The sequence below is a fragment of the Gasterosteus aculeatus genome, chromosome 4 (genome assembly GCF_964276395.1).
Source record: "Gasterosteus aculeatus chromosome 4, fGasAcu3.hap1.1, whole genome shotgun sequence".
NCBI lineage: Eukaryota > Metazoa > Chordata > Actinopteri > Perciformes > Gasterosteidae > Gasterosteus > Gasterosteus aculeatus.
Window position 1 is genome coordinate 35,441,605 of NC_135691.1, and position 23,393 is coordinate 35,464,997.

The 23,393-nt window shown below is 47.8% G+C and overlaps 3 protein-coding genes across 6 annotated transcripts; 1 reads left to right on the forward strand and 2 right to left on the reverse strand.

Moving 5' to 3' along the window:
• Positions 1-5,903: 5,903 nt before the first annotated feature.
• LOC144406136 (uncharacterized) lies at positions 5,904-10,191 on the reverse strand. 3 transcript variants are annotated; one of them, XM_078100822.1, is made up of 7 exons: positions 9,957-10,098; positions 9,665-9,769; positions 9,251-9,413; positions 9,007-9,108; positions 7,388-7,513; positions 6,952-6,993; positions 5,904-6,119 (listed from the first exon to the last, which is right to left on the reverse strand). In XM_078100822.1, the coding sequence occupies exons 2-7, from the start codon at positions 9,706-9,708 to the stop codon at positions 6,021-6,023; spliced, it is 576 nt and encodes a 191-aa protein (XP_077956948.1). In that variant the 5' UTR covers positions 9,709-9,769; positions 9,957-10,098; the 3' UTR covers positions 5,904-6,020. The 3 variants fall into 3 exon arrangements, with proteins under 3 accessions (XP_077956948.1, XP_077956947.1, XP_077956949.1); XM_078100821.1 differs by lacking the exon at positions 9,665-9,769 and having other exon boundaries at positions 9,957-10,191; XM_078100823.1 differs by lacking the exon at positions 9,665-9,769 and having other exon boundaries at positions 9,251-9,471; positions 9,957-10,092.
• LOC120815259 (bestrophin-3) lies at positions 10,116-17,859 on the forward strand. Of its 2 annotated transcripts, none has more exons than XM_078100818.1 (14): positions 10,116-10,255; positions 11,171-11,333; positions 12,118-12,212; positions 13,267-13,354; positions 13,807-13,952; positions 14,388-14,542; positions 14,814-14,891; positions 15,006-15,158; positions 15,432-15,512; positions 15,744-15,895; positions 16,102-16,192; positions 16,557-16,675; positions 16,774-17,013; positions 17,153-17,859. In XM_078100818.1, exons 2-14 carry the CDS (start codon positions 11,182-11,184, stop codon positions 17,496-17,498), a joined length of 1,896 nt encoding a protein of 631 aa, XP_077956944.1. In that variant the 5' UTR covers positions 10,116-10,255; positions 11,171-11,181; the 3' UTR covers positions 17,499-17,859. The 2 variants fall into 2 exon arrangements, with proteins under 2 accessions (XP_077956944.1, XP_077956943.1); XM_078100817.1 differs by lacking the exon at positions 10,116-10,255 and adding an exon at positions 10,734-11,088.
• Positions 17,860-18,214: 355 nt separating this feature from the next.
• Positions 18,215-23,084, reverse strand: nots (nothepsin). The gene is made up of 9 exons (XM_040170249.2): positions 22,711-23,084; positions 21,786-21,966; positions 21,000-21,117; positions 20,690-20,808; positions 20,080-20,279; positions 19,334-19,459; positions 18,944-19,088; positions 18,750-18,848; positions 18,215-18,452 (listed from the first exon to the last, which is right to left on the reverse strand). The coding sequence occupies exons 1-9, from the start codon at positions 22,770-22,772 to the stop codon at positions 18,282-18,284; spliced, it is 1,221 nt and encodes a 406-aa protein (XP_040026183.1). The 5' UTR covers positions 22,773-23,084; the 3' UTR covers positions 18,215-18,281.
• Positions 23,085-23,393: the final 309 nt, after the last annotated feature.

Genomic DNA, 23,393 nt, shown 5'->3' on the forward strand with positions numbered 1-23,393 from the left:
TGTAGATGATCATCGTCGTCGTGGTCGTCCATCGGCGTCGTCCATCGGCGTCGGCGTCGTCCATCGTCGTCGTCCATCGGCGTCGTCCATCGGCGTCGTCCATCGGCGTCGTCATCCATCGTCGGCGTCGTTTGTATCTGCTGGTGGTTAGATCTAATAGGGACGAAGACGATGTACGACGCCGATGGACGACGCCGACGACGATGGATGACGACGCCGATGGACGACGCCGACGACGATGGATGACGACGCCGATGGACGACGCCGACGATGGATGACGACGCCGATGGACGACGCCGATGGACGACGACGATGGACGACGACGACGCCGATGGACGACGCCAAACTTCCCTTTCCCGGGCCACATCTACCAGCTCTGACTGGGGGATCCCAAGGCGTTCCCAGGCCAGTGCAGAGATATAATCTCTCCACCTAGTCCTGGGTCTTCCCCGGGGCCTCTTCCCAGCTGGCCGTGCCTGAAACACCTCCCTAGGGAGGCGCCCAGGGGGCATCCTCACCAGATGCCCAAACCACCTCAACTGGCTCCTTTCGACGCAAAGGAGCAGCGGCTCTACTCCGAGCTCCTCGCGAATGGCTGAGCTTCTCACCCTATCCCTAAGGGAGACGCCAGCCACTCTCCTGAGGAAACCCATTTCGGCCGCTTGTACCCGTGACCTAGTTCTTTCGGTCATGACCCATCCTTCATGACCATAGGTGAGGGTAGGAACGAAGATTGACCGGTAGATCGAGAGCTTTGCCTTCCGGCTCAGCTCTCTTTTCTTCACAACGGTGCGGTAAAGCGAGTGCAATACCGCCCCCGCTGCTCCTATTCTCCGGCCAAACTCACACTCCATCTTCCCCTCACTCGTGAACAAGACCCCGAGGTACTTGAACTCCTTCACTTGGGGTAAGGACACATTCCCTACCTGGAGTAGGCAATCCATCGGTTTCCTGCTGAGAACCATGGCCTCAGATTTAGAGGTGCTAATCCTCATCCCGACCGCTTCACACTCGACTGCGAAACGCTCCAGTGAGAGTTGGAGGTCACAGACGGAAGATGCCATCAGGACCACATCATCTGCAAAAAGCAGCGATGAGATCCGCAGCCCCCCGAACTGTAGACCCTCCTCCCCCCGACTACGCCTCGATATCCTGTCCATGACGACCACAAACAAGATTGGTGACAAGGCGCAGCCCTGGCGAAGGCCAACCCCAACCGGAAACGCCTTCGACTTACTGCCGAGCACCCGAACACAGCTCTCGCTTTGGGCGTACAAGGATTGGATGGCCCCAAGCAAGGACCCCCTCACCCCGTACTCCCGCAGCACCTCCCACAGTATCTCTCGGGGGACCCGGTCATACGCCTTCTCCAAGTCCACAAAACACATGTAGACTGGTTGAGCATACTCCCAAGCCCCCTCTATGATCCTGGAAAGAGTGAAGAGCTGGTCCGTTGTTCCACGACCAGGACGAAAACCGCATTGTTCCTCTTCAATCCTTGGTTCGACTATCGGCCGAACCCTCCTTTCCAGCACCTTAGAGTAGACTTTACCCGGGAGGCTGAGTAGTGTGATACCCCTGTAATTGGCACACACTCTCTGGTCCCCCTTTTTAAAGAGGGGTACCACCACCCCGATCTGCCACTCTTTTGGCACTGTCCCAGACTTCCACGCAATGTTGAAGAGGCGTGTCATCCAAGACAACCCCCCAACACCCATTGCCTTTAGCATCTCTGGACGGATCTCATCAATCCCCGGGGCTTTGCCACTGCGGAGTTGTTTGACTACCTCAGTGACTTCCACCAGGCTAATTGACGATGATCCCTCCTCCGCCTCCAGCTCCGCCTCCACCACAGAGGGCGTAGTAGTTGGATTCAGGAGTTCCTCAAAGTGTTCCTTCCACCGCCCGATAACCTCCTCAGTCGCGGTCAACAGGGTCCCATCCTTACTGTACACAGCTTGGATGGTTCCCCGTTTCCCCCTCCTGAGGTGCCGGATGGTCTTCCAAAAACACTTTGGTGCCGACCGAAAGTCCTTCTCCATAGTTACCCCGAACTCCTCCCATTAGATCTAACCACCAGCAGATACAAACCCTAGTAGATATATCGTATCAGATACGCCATACTATAAATATATAATTTATAGTAGGAATATAAGTTACGATATGACCTAGTAGGGATGTATCTGCCTGGATTGACCTTTATAAGGGATACCACTTGGGTTGAACTTGGGTTCTATTACTATGCTCTGATGATGACTCTTTGTGATGTCACTCATGATGTCACAGTTAGCGACATCATGATGTGATAAATGTGATGTCACTAACTGTGACATCATGAGTGACATCACAAAGAGTCATCAAAGAGTCAACTACTATCAGATATAACCTCTATCAGATATAACTACTATGAGATATAAGGCAAGGCAAGTTTATTTGGCGTCGGCGTCGTCCATCGGCGTTGTCATCCATCATCATCGTCGTCGTGGTCGTCCATCGGCGTCGTCCATCGGCGTCGTCATCCATCATCATCGTCGTCGTCCATCGGCGTCGTCATCCATCATCATCGTCGTCGTCCATCGGCGTCGTCATCCATCATCATCGTCGTCGTCCATCGGCGTCGTCCATCGGCGTCGTCCATCGGCGTCGTCGTCGTCCATCGGCGTCGTCCATCGGCGTCGTCATCCATCGTCGTCGTCCATCGTCGTCATCCATCGTCGGCGTCGTCGGCGTCGTCCATCGGCGTCGTACATCGTCTTCGTCCATCGGCGTCTATAGTGTTTATATCTGAACATCATAATGATGTCACTGTGCCAAGGTGATAGCCGGAGCCTCCTCTGATTGTCAGGTGTCATCATGCATCAGCAGATACAAACCCTAGTAGATATATCGTATCAGATACGCCATACTATAAATATATAATTTATAGTAGGAATATAAGTTACGATATGACCTAGTAGGGATGTATCTGCCTGGATTGACCTTTATAAGGGATACCACTTGGGTTGAACTTGGGTTCTATTACTATGCTCTGATGATGACTCTTTGTGATGTCACTCATGATGTCACAGTTAGCGACATCATGATGTGATAAATGTGATGTCACTAACTGTGACATCATGAGTGACATCACAAAGAGTCATCAAAGAGTCAACTACTATCAGATATAACCACTATCAGATATAAGGCAAGGCAAGTTTATTTGGCGTCGTCCATCGTCGGCGTCGTCCATCGGCGTCGTCATCCATCATCATCGTCGTCGTGGTCGTCCATCGGCGTCGTCCATCGGCGTCTATAGTGTTTATATCTGAACATCATAATGATGTCACTGTGCCAAGGTGATAGCCGGAGCCTCCTCTGATTGTCAGGTGTCATCATGATGTCACCGGAGGTCGTCATGGTTACTTTATGATTCCACTGTGTCTCTGTTAGTGCCGTCATAATTATGATGTCGGCGTGATGCTTTAGTTAGTGACATCTTCATCATGATGTGACGGTTAACGACATCATCAGTGACATCATTATGGTGACGATGGTGACATCATGAGTGACATCGCAAAGAGTCATCATCAGAGCATAGTAATAGAACCCCTGCTGCCATCAGGATTTAGTTTATCAACGATGCCTCGCAGAACTGGATCCCGCTACCTCCCCGCCAGGAGAAGGAGAGTGGCTCGCCGCACTCCCATGCTCCGACGAAGAAGGGTCATCCGCCGAAGAAGGGTCATCCGACGCGGCGCAGGATTCCAACAGACAAGCCGACGCTAGGTAAGTTGATAAACATGTAGCACACGTACCTAATCTACCCTTTACTTATATTTACATTCTACCCACTTAGATTTTACTACTACTATATATACCCGTGTATATATGTACATATACACACTCATGAGTACTAAATTCACGCTTTATTTAGATTTACATTCTATCCGTTTAGATTTTACTATTACTTATCACATTTATCACATCATGATGTCGCTAACTGGGGCATCATAGTGACATCATAATTATATCCTTTATTCATATTGGAATCCATGTATTTATTAGATGGTTTATTGGTTCAACTTTTCCTAATCATGTTCAACCCACAGAGACCGGGACAAAATATACTGGTAGGCCATTCAGAACAGATGCACTACAAGTCCTCAACAGCAGACGCATCATAGAGTTTGCGATGCACTGAATGAATGAACCTTTTTCCGATACAATTGGCTGAAAAGCTTCACTGGTTCAGAAAGCTTCACTTTGCGCTGGCAGAAGAAGGCAGGAGACACAGGACAGCATACAGGTGTGTAGATAATACTCAGAGAACAAGGGGAAGAGGTAGGCTAGAAATACAGAGTCTAACTAGGGGAGTAGGAACCGGTGAGGGGAAAAGAGGATGACGAGATGAGAAGCAGCTGGGAATGAATGAGCAGGTGTAATTAAGTTACAAGAAAGGGTTGGAAAGGACTTGGGTTCTATTACTATGCTCTGATGATGACTAGGGATGGGCCGATCCGATCCAGCATCGGTACCAGAGAAATTCGGGTATCGGATTTTCCGATACAACCTTTGGAGTTTTCCGATATCAATCAGCTATGTCTGCGCTTTAACGTCGTCTGCTGAAATGACTCCAAAAGGGATCCCCGCCTTCTGGTCTGCTAGCCTTCTAGTCTGCTAGCCTGCTGGTCTGCTAGCCTGCTGGTCTGCTGGTATGCTAGTCTGCTGGTATGCTAGTCTGCTAGCCTGCTAGTCGGCTGGTCTGCTGGTCTGCTAGTCTGCTAGTCTGCTGGCCTGCTAGCCTGCTAGTCTGCTAGCCTGCTGGTCTGCTAGCTTGCTGGTCTGCTAGTCTGCTAGCCTGCTGGCCTGCTAGCCTGCTAGTCTGCTAGCCTGCTAGCCTGCTAGCTGGCTGCAAACTGTGGAATGGATTTCCTGAGCGTGTCTCATAACTGTCTCATTGAGCCGCGCCTCCGTTCAGGAATACATTCCACAGTTTGCAGCCAGCTAGCAGACTAGCAGGATAGCAGGATAGCAGACTAGCAGACTAGCAGGATAGCAGGATAGCAGACTAGCAGACTAGCAGGATAGCAGACTAGCAGGCTAGCAGGATAGCAGACTAGCAGACTAGCAGGATAGCAGACTAGCAGGCTAGCAGGATAGCAGACTAGCAGGCTAGCAGGATAGCACTGAGGCTAGTCTGTTTAGCACGGCAGCCAATACCGTGGATGAAAAAAGGAATCGTCTAACTGCAGAGAGCAGAAATAGTTTGACTCTGGTGTTTAGTTTATTCCAGGTCATCTTAAGTGCTGTTCTGATGCACACTGTTTTAAAACGTATTGTGTGTGTGTGTGTGTGTGTGTGTGTGTGTGTGTGTGTGTGTGTGTGTGTGTGTGTGTGTGTGTGTGTGTGTGTGTGTGTGAGAGAGTGAGTGAGACTGTGTGTCAAGTGTGTGTGTGTGCGTGCACTTTTTTGTGTCACAAATTTTAAGACTTATTAAAAATAAGTCTTTGACATTCATGAAATTAAATAAATATTGACATGACAATCAATCTGAAACCCTTAGTTTCAAATTTGTTTTCAGAATTTTTTCTGTTAACAGGATTTCCCGTTTTGCAAACACAGCTCTGGTATCGGAATATTATCTGTATCGGCCGATATCCAAATTTAGGTATCGGGATCGGATTGGAAGTGACAAAATGTGGACGGGTGCATCCTTAATGAAACACATTCCATCACATTGCAGCCGTCACTCTCTTCAGGTTTGGGTGACGATTGTTGACGTCTGGTTCAAACTAAGCAGACGGTTTGAGCGCCGATCCGCTTCGGAACCCAGACGGCCTGATGTCAGAACCCGTCTGTCACTGTATCTCCGCTTGAATGACTTGTGTTACTTTGTGCGGTTTGAATCCATTCACACACAAACCTGCTGTTTGACTTCCTTTATTTACACTTTACACAAACAAACTAAATGTAAAGTCAACAAATCGCCTCCGATCTCGGATCAGTTCTCTGAGGTACCGTGAAGACTAAGTGTGTTGGCTTCATGTCTCTGTGTGTCCCTTCAGCAGCAGGTCCACGTAGGCCCCCGTCACCAGGCTCTCCGTGGAGACGCCCAGCTGCTCCATCAGCTCCTCGGCCACCTGCACAGACACAGTACAAACAATACGGGACGTTAAACTCTACAATGTTACATTATCACAATAACATAATAGTAAAAGAAATGGTCAAATAATAAATAGTAAGAAAGCCTAATAAAGTTTGTACTTTTAAATGCTAATACGACACAGATAAGTTTATGCTTCTGCCTTTTCAGGGCGACGCAGACGCAAGACCCCCGTGCGTCTGCGTCGCTTTTCACGCCTCCTCGCGTCCTTGAGAGTGTGGAGACATTTTTCTAGGCTTCCGTCGATAACGACGCAAGCAGCGCAGCCTCCCGCAGCACCAGGCTGCGATCGGTCCGCTGACTACGTCCTTTACGTCACATCTCCGCTTTCACAACCCGATACGGCCGTTATTAAAACGAAGGATGTTTACGAGAGAACGGATCAGATTTAAGAACTTTTGTGGGAAGAAATGCGTAAATATGAGCGCTTGTACGAGCCGTCATTGGCGGGTTTAGAAGCGGGTTGGATTCACGGAGGAAGATCGCCGCAAACGGCGGTTTGCCGGTCGAGAGGAACAAAGTCGTGGAGGAAAATACGGGACAAATGTGTCCGTGATGAAAAGCAGCAGTGTGGATGCACGGGGCAATAAAGTCTATGGTACATAAATAAACAAATAAATAAATAGACGTGACTCTCTAGGTCGTCTTCAACAGAACACGTGACTCCACCTGTTGTTCTGGAGGTGAATCGCTCTGCAACACACGCACGACTTTACAACCAGGAAGTGAAACCAGTGCGTCGACGCGTAAAGACGCAGAAACACGCGGCGACCTGGACAGGTGAGATTTGAATGTTTTAAAGAACCGACCTGCTGCCCGTCTTCAACCGTCTGCTGCGGACGCATCACCACCTGAACCAACAAACAAACAAACATGTTGTTGACCATCGGGCCTCATTGTTATTTCCTCTGCAGCTTTAACAAAAGGTTTAATATTCACCAACACGTGACGCTTCTTCATGTTTTACGCGTCTTGTGACATCAGAACCCAGTTCATGACTTTCTCACAACAGTGAGACAATTATCATATGCAACGTTTATCACATGACCTGATAAATGTGCTTTAATGAAAACAATATTTAAGCTGCTAATATAATATTAATATCTTTTATATTTAAATACTTCATCCAGGTTGGACATAATTTTATTCTTGATTGTGCTGTTTTCATTTAATTATTTAGTCTGTAAAATGTCAGGGTTGTGTGTGGTTCAGGTGTGTGTGTGTGTGCGTGTGTGTGTGTGTGACCTCCAGCTCCATGTAGTTCCCGAGTCCTTCCACCACGTCGAGGTGGATTCTGGTCTGACCGACCACAAACAGCCGCCGCTCCTTCCGCACTTCACCTTTAACCCCCAGAGCGCCTGACAGCACAGCCTACACACACACGCACACACACACACACACACACACACACACACACACACACACACACACACACACACCGGTTTTTACAGCCGCTAGGACACATTTCTCAACACTTAGGTCACTTTTTCTAAACTCTTCACAGTTCTGTAACCAACGTTCGCCTCATCAGTTCATTTCACATTCAAAATGCACTAAAACACTTCATTCGTGTCTCAAATCAACTCATTCTACCAGAACAGGTTGAGCCAACAAACACACTTTGTCACCCACAACACAACGACCTGACAAACACTAACAACATGAAGCTTATACAATGTTTTCTTGTGTAAAACAAGGACACGTCTCTGTTTATGATTCACTGGAATAAATGTTACTGGAATGAATCAGACATGATGCAGAATGCTTCACTATATTTCATGTCCTTTATTCACTTTTTATTTGTTTGCACGGAGTAATTCTAAAACACAAGAATATGTAAGGACACCATCCACTGGTACAGATACAGTAGTGATGCTGATCTATTCGGCCACAGCTTCTCATCCACATCATCTCATGTCATCAGGTCAACACACCTGGGACAGAACCTTCTGACATCCCTGATCCGTGCCTGATCCATGCCTGATCCATGCCTGATCCATCCCTGATCCATCCCCGATCCATGCCTGATCCATCCCTGATCCATGCCTGATCCATCCCTGATCCATGCCTGATCCATGCCTGATCCATCCCTGATCTATGCCCGATCCATGCCCGATCTATGCCTGATCCATCCCCGATCTATGCCTGATCTATGCCTGATCATCCCTGATCTATGCCTGATCATCCCTGATCCATGCCTGATCCATGCCTGATCCATCCCTGATCCATCCCTGATCCATCCCCGATCTATGCCTGATCCATCCCTGATCCATCCCCGATCCATGCCTGATCATCCCTGGCCGTCTCCTGCTGATATGTCCAGGCATCCAGGAGGGACATTTGATCATGTGGGTGGTGGTCATGAACCGTCCACCTCCATGAGGGACAGAATCCCTCTATGGGGTTGAGGAATGGAGAGTAAGGTGGGAGGAAACGTGACACCATTCTGGGACGGTGAAACGCCACATTGTCCCATACGAGTATAAATGTTGGCTGATGTCTTCTCTCTGCGTCCCTTTGCTCACCCAGCACAACGTCCATAGAGATCATGCAGGAACGCAAGGAGACCTTCAGCGTTGCATTACGTTATTGTTTTGAACACATGTGCAAACTGGCCTGCAGCTACACAGAGTTGTCGGTTGTTTTGTCGGAGCGAGAAATGAAATTATAAAATGTGAAAGATGTAGTGATTGAACGCATTCTGTGCCAAAGCCACGATAATGGATCCTCAGTTTAGCCCACATGTACTTCTGTTGTGCTCACTGTGTGAAGAGGTTTGAAAAAGTGACCTAAGCGTTGAGAAATGTGTCCGGCTGTAATGAAAGGCGCTGCGTGGCCGTGCACACTCGCTCGGGCTGTTTTACCCGGAGACTCAGCGGGTCGCTGGTCGGACTGATGGAGTACCGGGACAGTTTGGGTCCGTCGGTGTCGGGACGCTCGTAGAAGATCAGCTGACCCGTCCCGTTCTGACAAACAAACAATCAATGAGTCAGTTGTAGGCCACGGTGTACACACACACACACACACACACACACACACACACACACACACACACACACACACACACACACACACACACACACACACACACACACACACACACACTACCATGAAGTCCCTCAGCTTCAGTCGCGCGTGGCTGCAGTTGAAGAACGTGTCGTGCTGTCTGATGATGGTGCCCTCTGATTGGCTGAGCTCGGCGGCCTTCTCAGCGAAGCGCGTCGGGTCGCTCACTTTGGCTTTAATCTCCACGTTGGACGGCATGGCGCTGCTGCGCACGCGGAGCGACGACAGGAAGTCGGCCAGGTGTTTACTCAAATAAAGCACAACTTTGGGATGATCGACATTCAGGAGGCTGATCAAGTACCAATTTACAAACTGACGTAAAATCGATACATCTATTGTGTGTAACAAGGGTTTTGGAAAAGTGAAATGAAACTATACAAGTAGAAATAAAGACATGGGGGTGTAAAAAATGAAACTAGCCAATTAAAAGGTTAAATAAACATTCACTTTACTAACTTATTTTTTTCATGGTACAATATCATTCTTTCAAAACAACTCATATTATCCAGAGACTCCGCCAGTTGTCAGGTCGTCACCACCAAGTCCCGCCTCCCAAGTCATCTGATTGGACAATGTGGAAGAAACCGTCGCTGAATGGAATCACCTCGTTAGCTGGCTTGTTAGCTACCTAGCCACTGAGCTAACACTGATGCTAAACCCTAAATGTCGCCGTAATCATGGCGGGCGGCTGCCTATAAATACCAAGCGTCGCTCATATTAATAAGAACAAGGAAGTGTGTTGTTTTACCGACTATTGGTGGCTCTTCCAATGCTGCTGGGTCTCCGTGTGTCCCCTCTTGAGTTTACCGCCATGCACTGCCTGCGGGGCGGGGCCTCGCCACTGGTCTGAGAGCGGCTGACTTCACCCAAACGTCGCCCGCACCAGACGCCAAACCGACCGCAGCGCAGTGCCGATTGACGGGGAAGCCACATCTATATGGTCGGCGTCCGCTTCATGGATGGCACTCTCAGAGACGATCTGCGCATGCGCGTGGGAAACAAAAACCGGAAGAGAGGACGTCTCACTCCTTTTTGTTCTGCACTAAAGTAAGAGCGTGCATGAAGGCTGACTACTAAATAAATACTTTTCCAATTTAAAACCTTCAATCTCAAAAATGTTTCATTGTTAGATGTCTCACTCTGTTTTATTTACGCTGCACTAAAATGACCAAATCCGTTTATGTAACTCTTTGTTTCAATGTTTTTATTTTTGTTATAAGTGTGAGACACTACACAACTAGTAACACCAGCGATTTTAATCATACACTATTTCATTATTAGGCACATCCCTAACAATATATAAAAACAGCGAAATCTGTACTTCAACATAAACCACCTTTACTTATTTTAGTCTTTTCAAAGTAACAACAACAAAAAACATGAACATTTCAAAGCACAGTTTTAAGTAAAACAAAAAAACAACAACTGTAAAGTTTAGACAATACATTAAATTACTCGACGTATAAAAAGCGATGATAACAAAGAGAATAAGAATATTTCATATAAAATGTTGAACTGTTCCTTTAAAGCCACTAGATGTTGCTCAACAACACATTGACTGAATAATGAGCTTTAACTTCTCTTTAGTTAAAAAAAAGTCAACACATTGCATTTGATTCTGATTTAATGAGTACAGATAAACGCCGTTCACTTCTTTAAATGACCATTTCTGTGATTGGTCGAGCGTGACGTCACGTTGTTGCTGACTGCGATTCTTTTTATAAGTGTTTACCTCCACTGCTGCCTATGCTATGCTAACGCGCGCGCGCGCGCACACAGTCGAATGATGCCTGCGTGCGGCTCATCGATACCACTCTGGACGCGCACGTGGGGGTTGGTCTGCATTCGGCTGAAGCCCCCCAGGAGAGCAGGAGCTTTCTGTGAGTGCGCTCCCAGAATAACGACGGCTCCTCGGGTCGTCCGGTGACGTCACAGTGGATCTAACGGGACTTTCTCCCGTAGGTCGGCCCGCGATGACCGTCACGTATTCCAGCAAAGTGGCCAACGCCACTTTCTTCAGCTTCCACCGGCTGCTGCTCCGGTGGCGCGGGAGCATCTACAAGCTGCTGTACCGGGAGTTCGTGGTGTTCCTCGCGCTCTACACCGGACTCAGCGTGGTCTACAGGTGCGTGCTTCCTCCACTCACAAGAGCCTTCCTCTTCTTCATTTCAGTCTACAGAAGAAAATACGGAATTTAAATGCAAACTATTGGAGGATATGATAAAACATGTCATATGGTGGAAAACGTAATTTATTAATGTGAGGAAGGTCAGTAGCCCCGTTTTTATTTATTTTCACAATTTAAGCAATGCATGAAATACATGAATGTCACTGTGCAGGAAGAGGCAAAATGCCCACTAAGCTAAAGCATCCCCTGCTTTAGGGTCTATTAGAGACCTGTCAATCATGTAGCCCCGCCCTAAAGCGTCCCCTGCTTTATGGTCTGTTTGATTCTGGACCATAATTCACTAAATGAACATCATGTTGTGTTGAAGAAACTAGAGACTGAGACATAAACTCATGTTTACAATGTTTACTGAGGGAATAAATCAAGAGAGAAGTAGAGTAATTTCCTCATAGACGTCTATGGGAGCAGAGGAGTCGCCCCCTGCTGGTCACTACAGAGAAGTAGAGTCATTTCCTCATAGACGTCTATGGGAGCAGAGGAGTCGCCCCCTGCTGGTCACTACAGAGAAGTAGAGTAATTTCCTCATAGACGTCTATGGGAGCAGAGGAGTCGCCCCCTGCTGGTCACTACAGAGAATGCAGCTATTAAACGTGAATGTTTGACCTCACCTCGCGTTGAACCAGTGAAGTTCAGATGAAGCAGGTACAACACTTAGGGGGTGGTGGGGTGGGCTGTATGTCTAATGGTGTAATTGTTCTAAATGTGCTTCTGTCCTCTACAGGCTGGTCCTCGCCGACCATCAGAAGAGATTGTTCGAGAAGCTCTCGATGTACTGCGATAAATACGCCGAACAGATTCCCGTCACCTTCGTCCTCGGTACGTCTCTTAAAAAAGTCCCTTCATGAATTCACACCTTGTTTTGTTGCCTGAACCAGGACTCTCGCTCAATATGCTGTTGTTGATTTACTTGATTGATTTTATTGTATTTCTGTACTGCTTATGCTGCTGAATTAGCCCGTACATAGATATATTAATAAAGAAGTACACAAATAAATAAATACATGGATCCTTTAATAAAGAGGATTAAACAATTTAAGGTTTCAAATGTTTGTATGACATAATTAAAAGCAATATTTGCAGGTTAAAATATTACAGAAAATGATGATGAAAACTAACAAGTGGTGTTTTTATTAACATTAGTCTCACAGCCGGGTTTAAAAATGTCCCCCACTCGGCCTCTGTCCAGGTTGGTTATGGCGAGAGGAGTAGGATTAGTTGCCACGGTAACAGAGAGCAGGGCGGGTCATGACAAGGGACTCAAATCATTACATAATTAATAATGAATCGTAATAATGAAATGCTGTTGCTACGGTTACTCGTGCATACACATAGAGACTGTGATTCTCAACGTCTGTTGAAGACAACAACCTGATGATGTCATTATCCGGCCCGTGATTACACATTGGTCAGATTCACAGTTGCTGTGTTACTAATAAACACACGACGCGTCAGGTTAATTTTAGTCCTCTGAGAAAAAGGCTCAACCCCAGAGAGCAGTACGTTCACTTTACTACCTTTATTCTCCTCCTCGTTGGTTATTTTACTGAATTATATTTATCAGACAGCTTCAGTGACTTTGCGTATTTAAATATAAAATCAACTAATGTGTTTACTGTTAAGATGGAAGTTTATTTCAAAAAGACTGCATTAATGTAGTAAGAGAGAGGGGGGAGAGGGGGGGAGAGAGGGGGAGAGGGGGAGAGAGCGGCCTGCTAATGGAGTCGGATCATTAGTGGCTCAGAGGCTAAAAGCTGGATAGTTGTTTGTATCTGATTCACAGTCACAGAACACTTTGTTTCTGCAGAAAACGACTTCCCGTCAACAATGAATCGAGAATAAATGCAGATTAATCGGACTTCCTCTGTCTCAGGCTTCTACGTCACTCTGGTGGTGAACCGCTGGTGGCATCAGTTCGTTAACCTGCCGTGGCCGGACCGACTCATGGTCCTCATCTCCAGGTGAGTCTCCACCCCCTGCAGGTCACATGACTCCATTCCACAGGTGAGTCTCCACCCCCTGCAGGTCACATGACTCCATTCCACAGGTGAGTCTCCACCCCCTGCAGGTCACATGACTCCATTCCACAGGTGAGTCTCCACCCCCTGCAGGTCACATGACTCCGTCCGTGGACTTTGGTTCATTGGAGCTTCGCGCACTGAGCGCGGATCCTCGTGCGATTCAACTGTTTTTTCCTCCCAATAAAAATAACAGATTTTGGCCCCTTAAAGGCTCCGTGATGCAAACTGAAAAACACCAAATGAATAGCGAGTACTCGATACCTTAAGTACATTTCGCTGGTAATACTTGATGGTATTGATACTTTTAACTGGGTAAAGCCCCTCCTCCACTGCCCCTGTTCTGGTGGTACGTTCAAGGTGCGTAGGAACTCAGAGAGAAGTCTTTCTTCCAGCTGTGTTCGGGGTAAAGACGAGTACGGCCGCCTGCTGCGCCGCACTCTGGTGCGCTACGTCAACCTGACGTCGCTGCTCATCTTCCGCTCCGTCAGCACCGCCGTCTGCAAGCGCTTCCCCACCATGGACCACGTGGTGGAGGCAGGTGAGAGGTTAAAGTACCTCATCGCTGAGCTCGGGCATTAGAGTAGTTGTGAAATGATGACGGTCAGACGGGCTTCAGCTTCCTTCTCGCCTCCTTCTGCTCCTCCCTGTAAATGTCTGATCCGGCCGGGGGGATTTTGGCTCGTTAAAAGCCAATTAGAGCCAAGCTGATCATGATGAACCTGTTTTTGCAAAGAGATTTAATCAAGTCGGATTTCCGCTCGACATTAACATTTGGGAATAATTTGGCAATGCATCAGTGGAAAATGTACGAGATGTGAGAGCCATGAGCTCAGCTTTATTTCAGCCATGACCATTGACAATTACTCGTTTGCTGTTTCCATCTTCTTGATTTTTGCTTGTCTTCATCGTTGACCATCTGAAGTAAGACCAAGCCCTGATATACTGATGACTGGTCTCATTCACCCACCTGCAGGCTTCATGACTGCAGAGGAGCGGAAGGTGTTTGAGAACATCCGATCTCCTCACCTGAAGTACTGGATCCCCGTCGTCTGGTTCTCCAACCTGGCGTCCAAAGCGCGACAGGAAGGACGCATCCAGGACAGCATCGACCTGCAGAACCTCCTCAACGTGAATACTACCTCTAGATATCCTGTCAAACAGAGTACAACATGTACCTCCTGTCAGACCAAGTACAACATGTACCTTCAGACATCCTGTGAGACAAAGTACAACATGCACCTCCTCTGTCAAAGTACAACATGTACCTCCTGTCAGACAAAGTACAACGTGTCCCCCCCTATTGACCCCAGTGGAAACCCTCGTTAGCGGTGAACAACATGAACCAGGAACATGAAGGTAATGTGACACATGGTGAGGCTGAACCGCTCTTTGTCCCCAGGAGATGAACCACTTCAGGACGTGGTGTTCCACGCTCTTTGGATACGACTGGGTCGGCGTCCCGCTCGTCTACACGCAGGTCTCATCTTCGACAGACATTCTCACACCAACAAGTGGAAGACGGATGACATCGTCTCCGTGACTGAATGAGAGCTCCTCCCCCGCTGAGAGGAACCTGTCTCTCTCTCTCCAGGTCGTCACGCTCGCTGTCTACACCTTCTTCTTCGCTTGTCTGATTGGACGTCAGTTCCTCGACCCGGCGCAGGGTTACCATGGACACGACCTCGACCTATACGTGCCCGTCTTCACGCTGCTGCAGTTCTTCTTCTACTCCGGCTGGCTGAAGGTACACCGAGTACTTTGGTTGGTTGTTGGTTGCCTAAACGGAACCAAGTACTTTTAATGTCTAAACATAGCAAAGTACTTCTGTTGATCCAAGCCAGCGCCTTCATTTCCCAAACATAAATATTTAGTTTTGTCTCCCAAACTTAACAAATCCCTTATTTTACCTGAACTTGGCGGCAGTGTTTTCTCCTGACTTCCTGTCTGAGGCCGTCGGTTCCTCCTGCAGACGTGAGTAACAAAAGACGCGTCTGGCGGATCTGTTCCGTGTGCTCAGGTAGCAGAGCAGCTGATCAACCCGTTCGGAGAGGACGACGACGACTTCGAAGCCAACTGGATCATCGACAGGAACCTCCAGGTGGGCCGATCACAGGACGCAATGTCATGTGACACGTATACTGCACATTACGTGTATGGGGGGCCGTTTTGTTGGGTGAAGATAAGAACATAAGTCATCTCGTTGGATTTTAAATTCTCTTGATCCGACTAAACACAGTGAAAAGAAAACATTTACTCATTTCTGGAGAACCGCGGAACCCAGGGTAAAGTCCTCCCATCGTTGTCCCTTCCTGTTCACCTGTCCCTCCAGGTGTCCCTGCTTGCCGTAGACGAGATGCACATGAACCTGCCTCCCATGACCAAAGACATGTACTGGAACGACTGCGAGGCGCGCCCGCCGTACACGCTGGCGGCCGCGGACTACTGCATCCCGTCCTTCCTCGGCTCCACCACCGACATGGGGTCAACACGCACACATGCTAAGAGTCGCACAATTCAGCCCAGCGAGCCGATGGCTTGAAACCAGTTCTGGATCCCTGGGCGGTTGTTGCCCGGGGAGCCAGTGTTTACTTATGATAATCCGTAATATAATCTACATGACGATTATCCTCGACAGGACGGCCTCTTCGCCTACGTTATAGAAATCTTTCGTCTGATGTCTCATCCAGACTGTCCAACATCCTGCAGTTTGACGAGACTGAGGTCAGCGACAGTCGCCCACGGCACCAGGAGTCGGTTTTGGCCGGGCGCCAAGAGTCGGTAAAGCATTTCTGTTTTCACTTTTAAACCCTGTACAAGCGCTTGTTAACTGAGTGGAAAATATGGAAAATGTCTTCAGTTCATTCATGGAGGGAGGCAATAATACTTTTCGGTGTGGTTACCGCCACTTGCTACTTCATTTACAAAGCTCCACCGCAGGGATTTCTTTGCTTGTACTGTTCTCCTACAGCTTCCATTCATTATTCAATTCATCAAATATTAGTCGAATGCTACCACAGACTGATGAAGATCATACAAACTTAAACATGGTAACGAGGTAACGGTAAAAGAAAGACTTGTACGGCCTTGGGGGAGGGTGGGGCTCTATCATTGTTTCGACAATCACATGGTGGCTGTTCGGCAGGTTCTGCGTCGCGTCCGGCGGTTGCTGAGTGTTCAGGAGCCTCCTGAGCTCCAATCTGCTCGACCCATCTTCAAACGCCACAGCAGTGGTGCAACAGGAAGCTTCTTCTCAGACCTCAAGTTCAGTTTCACTCAATTTGCCAACATCGGTTGATTTAAATTCTACTTGACCGTATTAACGGTCAGTCTTTCGCTTTCATACCCGTCGATCCATCCAGGGTAAATCCAGGTTTGGAGGACGTGGGTCTACCCTCCGCTGCTTTGGACACCCTGTCCACCTTAAGGGAGGTGGGCAGCAACCCTCCCTCTCCTGAAAGCCCGCCCTCGACTGTCTTTCCCCGGCTCGTCATCAGTCCGCCGTTGTCCGTTTATTTTTCTGACAACGGTGCTGCGGCAAAACCACCAAACGGACGGGACCCTTCCCCTTCTGAAGAGGCATCGGGTTTGGATGCATCCCAGTAAGTCGGTGTTGTCACTTCTGTCTTTTTAGGTCCAAATCTGGTCTCAATGAAACCCTCATATTGCTGTTTTGAGAAAGTGGGGTTACCAAAATAAACAGTGACCTCTTAGATTTGGTAATATTCTTTGTACTTCCAGGAATGGCTACGCGGTTTGCTGCTCCCCCACCCAGTTGGGACCGAAGGAATTCCGTTGGACGAGTCGCCCACCGACCCGGCCGCGGAGGCGCCAGTTCTCCCTCCAGTTCTCCAGGCAAGGGTCGAAGGCGTCGGTCCGAAGCCTGCCGAGCCCCAAGGCCTTGGGAAGGCGAAGGCGAGGCCTGGCTCGGTACCAATGCCAACGCTCACCCAGTCCGCACGCCAACACGCTGCAGCTGCCCGACCCAGAGTATGACCACGACTTCCAGGGAGTGGTGGGCGCCGAGGACGAGGAGGAAGCGCCAAAGAACCCCGAGTCCCAATCGCAGAGCTCGGAGAAACTATGAGGGCCACTCACGCAGCAACGAGGTACCTCGGATTCAAAGCTTCAGAACACGACAAGAAAAGCCCCAAGAGGAAAAGTTGCCTCTAAGTTTAAAGCCGGGATTATGGGTTTTCTACTTGTTGCCATGGGAAACCAGAGGGACAAAAGACACACAATAATTCAAATATTAGAAATGAGCAACTTGGGCAAAGATGGAAAGCACCAACAAAACCACAACTTCACAGCCTGATTGGCTCAAAGAACTGCCAGAAAAAAAAGAAGCCTTATTTATGCCTCAATTTTTCTTAATGGAAGAAAAGAACTAAAGAATTTACAAGAACTGTTGCTGCTGAATATTAAAAAACAACACTTTTTCAAATAAAGTGTGACTGATTTGTCAAAAGAAACCTAGTAAATCCGATTAGTGCGACTAACGGCCTCCTGTTAGGTGGTAGTTTGTCGTTGGTGACGGAACCACAGATTGTGAGCCTCGGGAAATAGACCACTAGATTAATGCTTCTAGTCGGTGGTGTAGTCTTTATTTTTGTAGTGCGTATACTGTGACTGCTGGCTGACGGGGGGGCGTCATGTCGCGCAGTATGCGTGAGGGGGATTTATGAATGACAGAACCTTCTATCACAACGTTGCTGTTACGTATCATCGTGCTGTTGGTGGGGATACGAAAATCCTTGACTTTTCCTAGTACACCACTACTTCTAGCTACTTACAAAACGACCATTTCACCGTTTCCAGTATTTATTGATGATACAATTGTCGGTTTTTAACCAATAACCAGGAGTTGGAGTTAGGCTGGGTGTTTAGCGAAGGCAAAGCCCACCCGGTCCAGTCCTCTGTCGAAGATGCTGTAGAACTCGGTCAGGAAAACATCTCCCAGAATCCACAGGGGGCCTTGGGGGGAAAAAATGTCCACTGCCTGGAAACCACTAAAACAAAACTCCTTGTCGGCGAGCGTGTCCTGGAGAGGGAAAGATGACAACGTTTTAGCATCATACTGTGTATTTAGACTCCAGAATAAAGCTGGAATCATCGTCTCTAACAAATGAAGTAATGATGAACATTCTCATCCAAATCAACGTGGCAGGATAGTCGTACTTTGTGCTCTTGTGACCATTTGTGTTTCATATAAACTAAACAGTGACGACAGAAACCAGCAGTGGAGGAGTGATGAAGCCTTGAGTGGGCGCTTGATTCGTTTGACTATCTCACAAGTCTGTCGGCCATTTGGGAAGCCAGGCGGAAGGAGAAGACGAACCTTCCTAACGTATTGCTCAGGAGTCAGAGTGTATTCTGTTCCTCCGAGGACGAAGGTCACATGAGGCAAACTGGACATCCTGGCACAGTCGATGAGGAACTGGAACACACACAAAGATTATCGGTCAAATTACATGTTTACCATCTTTCTGTCTAAGATTTAGCGATTTTCCTGAATGTTTAGCGAGGTCCAACCTCTCCTATGTTTGTGGGCGTGGCTCCAATCAGCTGGTGGAGGCTGATGATGTCAGCGGTCGGCCCGGCGATGAGGGAGGTTCCGGTATCGACGATGGCCTGGCAGCCCCGAGGACAGAGAGAAATGGCGCCCTGCACCGAGACACTGAAAGGCCCACGGATGTCCAGACGTGGACGTTTTGATGTTACTCTTTTTAAAAAGTGTTTGTACCGCCATCTAATGGCCGTTATATTTACTGCACAATAAATGAATTGTGGTCCAGAGCCGAAGGTGGCCACAAAATCAAAACATCATTAATGCAGTTCTGATCTGATTCTGATAAAAACCAGCTGCAGAGCTTCACATAATGTAGTTACAATGAATTAATCCCAGCTAATAAATTAAACAACCTTTCCATCTTGATCTGCCAGTAGCCCTTAGCAGTCACAGGAAGCCAGTTGATTGGTCCGCTGTACAACGCCTCGTCTTTTCCGCCTAGCAACAGTTCGCCCTCTGGGCTGCCGCTGCTTGTTCTCCTGTAGGAACAAAAAGGAGATTTATTCTGTTTTCTGGGCCCCAAACACTTTATTGCCAATCCAATGAGTCCTGTGGGCCCTCCGATCCCTTGGCAGCAAGTTATTAACCACAAATATACAAGCCCGCTTTCTTGTGATCCTTCTAGAACCCTTCTCAGGACCACAGAAATCTCTGACTCCTCTCTTGAATCAAATCTGATCCAACCTGGACCATCCTGGGAACGAAAGGACTCCTTCTGGAACCACTGGAATGAAACATCTGGGGTACTCTAAAGAATGCTTTAAATCCTTGTGAACCTCTGGACGCTTCTTGAACTCTGCAGAACTTCCACTCTATGAAACACATTGGGAACCTCATGAATCACCGGAGACCCATCGGAACAAACTGGAACCCAGAGAGCCTTTCCAAAACTGTGGATCCTTGAACTTGACTTTTTGGACTTGTGTGTTGTGGAAGAGTGACTTGAAAGCTGTTTGTTTAATATCCCGAAACAAGCGCAGGTAGGAACAACCCAACATCCTCCTCAGTCCCATCAAACCACTAAACTGGTTGAAGTGGTTCCCAGTGAACGCCTCACAACAGACAAACCGGTGAGCCGGGTTACTGGTTCTGGACGTACCTGCTGAGGAAGAAGGAGAAGACTGGCTCTTCCACCGCCTTCTGCGCCAACAAGTTGTCGAACACGGGGTTCCCGAGGATCTCGGCCAGGGCCGGGTAACCCAGCCCCAGGACGCCATCGAACTTCGCCCGGACGAATGCGGAACCGGGCTCGTAAACGGACTCCCCGAACTCCTGGTTTATGGTGGTCAGGCTCCCGATCTAGAACAGGAGCTCGGAGATTGTCAGAACCCTTTAAACCGTCTCTTGTTATAAATGGCGTGTTATGAATCTGTATTTTACGTTTCACTCTAGTATAAATATGTTATACCGTACATAAATCTGTTTTTAAATTTAAAAAGTAAACGGTCTGTGTAGAACCTTAATTTTGATATGGTTCTAAAGTAAATGCTTCGTATTGCTGACATGATCCAAAGAAGTCATTTCTCTTTTGCATCTATGTTCTGAACCTTCTTCAGTAGAGTTCTACATGATGTTCTGAAGTTAGCCAATCACACCTCTGAAAGCCGGTTACATCTTTAGGCACTAAGGTTGTTCTGGATGTTCTTCATGTATCACCGTGTCCTTCTAACATTTAAATATTCTGGTTTAATGTTTTTAACAAACTGGACCTTCAGCGTCTCTCTGGCCATGACTCCCAGCAGGTGTCCTGATCCGTAGTGAACGCCGAACGTCCGACCGTCGTGAAAGAACGAAGAGGACTCGAACGCCTTGAAACGCCTGTGCGACGCTGTGAAAACACACACACACACACACACACACACACACACACTGACCTTGAGCTTCTTATCGCAGCGAGGAACGTACTTTACCACACTGTCATGATGACCTGACCCACGAGCAAAACTCAAACAGTGGAGTTCTGTGGGGTTAAATCGTGGTGCGTGTAGTTGTGTAGAGTTGTGTGTAGTTGTGTAGTACCACAGGCTTGGCTGACGCAGTAGGTCGACGGCACCCAGAGGTCAGACGAGCCGGTGTCAAAAACCACAGAGAAGTTCTGCCCTGGAGTCCCCAGAGTGATTTCACCGTAATACTGAGCCTGAGACGCACACACACACACACACACACAATGAGAGACTGCAGCAGAATGTAACAAACAACAGTTGTATCCTACTTTCATACTATCATAAAACAAATTCCTCATAGACGTCTATGGGAGCAGAGGAGTCGCCCCCTGCTGGTCACTACAGAGAAGTAGAGTCATTTCCTCATAGACGTCTATGGGAGCAGAGGAGTCGCCCCCTGCTGGTCACTACAGAGAAGTAGAGTCATTTCCTCATAGACGTCTATGGGAGCAGAGGAGTCGCCCCCTGCTGGTCACTACAGAGAAGTAGAGTCATTTCCTCATAGACGTCTATGGGAGCAGAGGAGTCGCCCCCTGCTGGTCACTACAGAGAAGTAGAGTCATTTCCTCATAGACGTCTATGGGAGCAGAGGAGTCGCCCCCTGCTGGTCACTACAGAGAAGTAGAGTCATTTCCTCATAGACGTCTATGGGAGCAGAGGAGTCGCCCCCTGCTGGTCACTACAGAGAAGTAGAGTCATTTCCTCATAGACGTCTATGGGAGCAGAGGAGTCGCTCCCTGCTGGTCACTACAGAGAAGTAGAGTCATTTCCTCATAGACGTCTATGGGAGCAGAGGAGTCGCCCCCTGCTGGTCACTGCACAGAATGCAGCTTTAAAGCAGTTCTTTTGATCGGTTCCTTACGTCCATGAAGTTGTAGATCTTCTCGCTGGAGCGTCCGAGCCGCAGCGATGGCGTGCCGGGCGGGAAGCACTGGGCGTAGCGCCGGTTGAACATGTCGGGCCGGTGCTCCTTCAGGAACTCCTCCAGCAGACCTTCGACGCGCAGCTGGGAACGAACCGAACGCACCCGCTTCAGAGGGACCCTGCAGGGGGTCAGCAGGGCGGGTTGAACTTTAGGAGAACCGTTGGATATTGTTCTCATTTCTAAGAGCAAAAGCACTCATTGTCTTTGAAAGTTAGAGGAGAGTATTGTTAGCGTGTTAAAATACAGACTCACTGATTCACAAGTTTGATTCATCTGTATTTATCTTATTATTATTGACAGTGTGGACAGTCAGGCTAGCGGCCATGTTTCAAGTCTTTATGCTAAGCTAAGCTAATTGGTTGCACGTTTGGCGTCCACTATACAGACATGAGAGGTATCGATCTTCTCATCAAACATAATCCTCAAAACTTCAGAGTCCTTTTTGTAAAGCAAAAATGCCCAAAAGCTTCAGACGGTCTGCGGAAAACATGTATTCAATTCAATCCATTTTATTTTGTAGAGCCCAAAATTGAAAATGTGCCTCAGAGGGCTTTACAGTCTGTACACGAGACATCCTCTGACCCGAAACCCTCACATCTGCACAGGAAAAACTGAAAAAAAAAACTGAAAAAGGGGAAAAAAGGGAAGAAACCTCAGTGAGAACGTCAGAGGAACCTTCTCCTCAATGAACGATGTCAATATGACGGATACGTTCATATACAACACATACGTTCTGCAGTAAAACAAGTTCAAATGAGAATAAAAGAACGTGGAAAATTGTGGGACTAAAAAGTTCTCAATGTCGGAAATGATGTGAAATCAGTAGTTGTACTTGAAGGACACAAAGGTGTGTTGTTCCTACCTGAGCAGCGCCGAGCTCGTCCATGTCCACGTCCACAGCAGCACCAGCACCAGCTTCCACATGTCGGCCTGTGAGCCGCCAACCGGAGCGGCGACCTTATCAACCCCCCCATCGGGGGTGTGTGTGTGTGTGTGTGACACTTGTCATCTAAAACATGGGTCAATAATTCTGTGATCAATAGCAGACATGTGGAGACTTCAGTCTCGCTATGAAGGTTAAATAGTAAAATGTAACAAATAACTTATAATATTCTGGTTAATAATCAGTACGATGTGGATTTAAAGACTCAGTATTGTACCTGAATCAAATACCACAGTATATTTGACATTGTATAAGTATAAGAAGTACTGTGCGTTGTGTAACTCGCTCTGTTTGAACTGTGAGGTCTCGGTCGCGTCGACCTGATGACTGAGGGGTGGACTAAATAACGTGAACACTGCAGACCATGAGCTCAACTACTTTTTACTGCAAAGTACTTGTGTGTTATTAGTACTTTACTTGCTGTAGTACTCATGTGGAGGACTAAGGTAGAATAATCTGATCACAATAAGCGTCAGTGTTTCTTAGAACGCAGTTTTATTGTGTTCAGAATTGTTCCATCATTAAATCTACTTCTCGTCTGCTTTTTATTTTCTTGTATAAATGAGAACAAACCATGTGAGCCTAAGAACACGTGAACAATA